We start from the raw sequence: 3,710 nt of genomic DNA, 5'->3' as shown, positions 1-3,710 counted from the left end.
TGACATTCGTAACATTTAATACCATCTATTTATAGGCAAATCTCTTAATAATTATTTCCTTAGTTTTCCTTAAAATTCAGCAACTAACCCTTCAAAATAGAAACAACTATAAAGTTTTCCAAACCTTGGTTGATTTAGAGGCCATGTTATCCTAATTAAGTTACGAAAGGTTCCTTGGATTTCTTTTATTCTTATAATGGTGAATTATGACCCTTTCATGTTTATGAATCCCTCCCCATTTGTCACAGAAAACCTTTTATATGCTCACACAAATAAAGCAAATAATTAGACTAAATCATGAAGACTTTTCACAACTTGCTATTATTTAATTAAGCTTCAAGGAGATAATCAATTTCTAATAAACAATCTATGTGCGAAGCACATTTACAATTATAAATCTTGTCCTAATTGTTTTTTTCTAAAAGGAAAATACGAAAGGTGAAAAGCTTGGAATTAAATATTACTATGGTTATACATATATGTGGGTAACAATAAGTGTAGGGAAAGCGGGAATTTTTTGTAGTTGATAGCTGTTGCAAAGTCTTTGTGTTCACCAACCACATGCATTAGGTTTCGTGTGCTTCAATGCAATAGTTAAGTCACTAATTTCAATCTCCTAGCTGTCTTCACCGATACTGGAAATTAGTAGAGGACAAATGTATGCTCTAGATAGGAAGATATGTACTAGCAGATCTTGTGGAAATAAATTATTATATTAAAAACCAAAAATACTTATATTTGACTGAAGTTCACTGAAGCCTTAATACATAAATGTTTTTACAATTCTTTAATCACAAAAAAGGATTTAGTCCCACCGACGGTCGAACTAAAATTTAGAAATGAAAGAAGATTGAAGAAAATAAATTTAGGAAAAACTACGATATTTACTGGTGTAAAAGCTCAAGAGCTTTTAACAACGTGGGTCTAAACCTATTCACATCAAGGTGGACATTCTGTTTCTCCAAATACACTGACTTGAATGCATACCAACCCTGTTTCTCAATGGAAGCTGGATTTCTCAACACCTCATGTTGTGGTGGATATTGTTGTATCAAAGTACTCTCTTCTGTTTTAATCTTGTATTCTAAGTACCTTAAGCTCATGTACTTTGAGGGCTCTCCAAAGTCGGTTCTGGCCAGCCATTCGAACCCTCCAATGGGAACAACTTGAATTAATATTGCATTCTCAGGAAGAAAAACCATGTTGGTTAGCCCGGCTCCGTGAACCCCCATCATAACATCACAAGAATTCACAATTTCTGCAAATCTTGCTACGTTCGAGTCTGCCTCCGCAACAACTACTTTGAAGCCTAACCTTCTTGCCATTTTAGCAATGCCATTCGTGTTTGTAAATGCTCGGGTTCTCTTTCTTGAAAGAATGAGAAGCCGAGGTCTCTTCCCGCCATTATCCTTTATCTTGATGGCCGTGTCTTTCTTCAAGGAATAAGCACTTCCCAGAAACTGCCTGAAGTCTTTCATGGAATAAGGTGATTTTGAAGGGTCAATACTCAGCTCTTTAGGATTACGCTTCAGGCCAACGATCACAGTTGTGAAACAGTGGACGTTTTCTTCTTTATCAATGTCGATCAACTCGTATCTGGACAGAGTTCGTAGTACATTTTGAAACTTGTTAATCCACCATGGATTTCTGTCAGTAATGAGAAACTTCACTTCTCCATCAAACTGTCGAGAAGTTAAATATAGAGGAATAACGATGTCGGTGTAGTCATGGAAATTGTTTCCTGCATATCCCCCAAGGGAGAAAATGATGGCTGGAACTCTGTGATTTTGATTGCATTGAGGTACTGCATAGCCATCCACGCCTGATTTTACAGACCATTTCGTTACACGATTCAACGCCTCTTCATCTCCCTTTCGAGCATAAGGACTGACAATCCACGAGCTATTTTCTACCAAGATACCTGCAGCTTGAGATGAAGCAGCCATGAAAACTGTCGAGGATTTTCCGTTGATCCTTATATCTCCATTCATCTCACAATACTCTGTTCTGCCTTCTATATTGCATATTGGCTTCATTTTCTCTGGTACAACATCTGGACATTAAAAAATCAAAGTCAAAATGACAAATATTAGCAAAGAAATATACTCGCAAGGAACCCAGATAAGTAGCCAACTCTGGTTAGCTTGTTCCAACTGTCTTAACTTGTTCTCTAAAAGACATGCACTGAACGCTCACCCCTTACTTGCTGAGAGCTGTTTCTGTTGTTGATCTCTAGCGTCTCAGAGCTGCTGCTTTTAGCCACTGGCACTGACATATTGGAGCTGATTGAACCGTTGCCCGTTGTCAAATTAGAAGATCTGCTCATCCTGTCATCGTCAGCAGCTGGCAGTGGCGTATTGGAGCTGATTATGTCGTTTCTCATTGTTGCATTAGTGCTAAACGTATAGTTCATCTCTCGGGTCTTTGAGCTGCTGATTGTCTCATTAACAACTGGCAGTGGCATATTATTAAAGCTAACCGTGTCATTGCTTATTGTTTCAGTAGAGCTACTCGTATCATTGGCCACCACCATCTCAATCTGAGAGCTGCTTGATTGATTGACGATTATTCTCAGGGAACTGCTTTTATCATTACTCATTAACTCATTAGAGCCACTTGCATCACTGGCCCTTAACTTCTGAGAGCTTGCTGAATCCGTTATCCTTAGCATTTTGAGACCGGCATCCATGGACAGCCTCATATTTACTGCAAAAGAAATGGTCGATGGTTAACTAAATAACGTGACAGGACTTAATCTAAATGTTGTGGAGTCAGAGCCCTTTTAGTTGAACACAGTTAACGCAGAAAGTGAAAAAGATGGGGCACTTACGAACTGGTAGAGGACCCAAGTAAGGCTTGAAGAAAGTGCAGAAGCTCAATGCAATGAGTAAACAACCAAGAAACGCTCCATAACTTAACTTCTTTTGATCATAACGGCTAAAGCTTCTAGCAAATATTGTATCATACATCATTTTCTCACCCATTTTTTCGCCCACTCTCAAGAAATTACATGCATTCAAACGTCATGTGTCAAAGTTCCATTTTATACAGCATAATAGCTCTAGCTTGGATAGAAGGATACGAAAATGCAAGGAAGCCAAGATTATAGTTATTTTAAATGTGAAGAGTTGAAACGCTTTCCTTGAGGTAGCGTGAGACATTTCAACAGACGGCGAATCAAGGTTTTGGGATACTATATTTTGCAGGACAATTGGAGGAGGTTGGGGAGGATTTTTCCTGGAATTATTGCTCCCCACGATTTTGTCTGTAGTTCTTAAGCTGATTTTCTAAATTCATGGAAGGCTTTTGACAAGGACCTTGCGGTTGACTGTTGAGACAAACGCATATCACAATCATTGGTTTTGTTGATTTTGATTTGATTACAATCAATAGCCGGCTATGGAGTCCACCTTCGACAGGTATAAACCAACTAAAAGTTGATAAAAATCTTATTCTATCTGGAAAAGCGAGCATTGATATGTTATCTATTATTTATTATTACTATAGCATCTTCAATGATCCTCCTTTTCTAGGTTTCACTGAAACTTTGAATTTGAAATGCATAAAATGAAAATTAGTAATTTCTTTAACTCAAATTAAATGTACATATGTTTACTGGATGGTAACTTTTAAAATTAATTAAGAGTATTTTTATCTAATAATTTTTTAGCCTATTTTAGTAGAGTCGATATAGTTATTATCAAAATGGA

General features: G+C 37.2%; 1 protein-coding gene across 3 annotated transcripts; it reads right to left on the bottom strand.

Moving 5' to 3' along the window:
• Nucleotides 1–837: 837 nt before the first annotated feature.
• Nucleotides 838–2,984, bottom strand: LOC110422770 (alpha-1,3-arabinosyltransferase XAT3-like). Of its 3 annotated transcripts, none has more exons than XM_089784595.1 (4): nt 2,831–2,984; nt 2,463–2,706; nt 2,204–2,252; nt 838–2,039 (listed from the first exon to the last, which is right to left on the bottom strand). In XM_089784595.1, the coding sequence occupies exons 1-4, from the start codon at nt 2,982–2,984 to the stop codon at nt 885–887; spliced, it is 1,602 nt and encodes a 533-aa protein (XP_089640721.1). In that variant the 3' UTR covers nt 838–884. The 3 variants fall into 3 exon arrangements, with proteins under 3 accessions (XP_089640721.1, XP_089640722.1, XP_021292461.2); XM_089784596.1 differs by having other exon boundaries at nt 2,204–2,232; nt 2,476–2,706; XM_021436786.2 differs by lacking the exons at nt 2,463–2,706; nt 2,831–2,984 and having other exon boundaries at nt 838–2,053; nt 2,197–2,317.
• Between the last annotated feature and the right edge of the window lie 726 nt (nt 2,985–3,710).

The sequence above is a fragment of the Theobroma umbraticum genome, unplaced genomic scaffold, assembly GCF_002168275.2.
Source record: "Theobroma umbraticum cultivar Fairchild unplaced genomic scaffold, ASM216827v3 scaffold_146.0, whole genome shotgun sequence".
Taxonomy (NCBI): domain Eukaryota; kingdom Viridiplantae; phylum Streptophyta; class Magnoliopsida; order Malvales; family Malvaceae; genus Theobroma; species Theobroma umbraticum.
The sequence above is the reverse complement of the archived record's forward strand: the minus strand, read 5'-3'. Positions and strand labels throughout refer to the sequence as shown.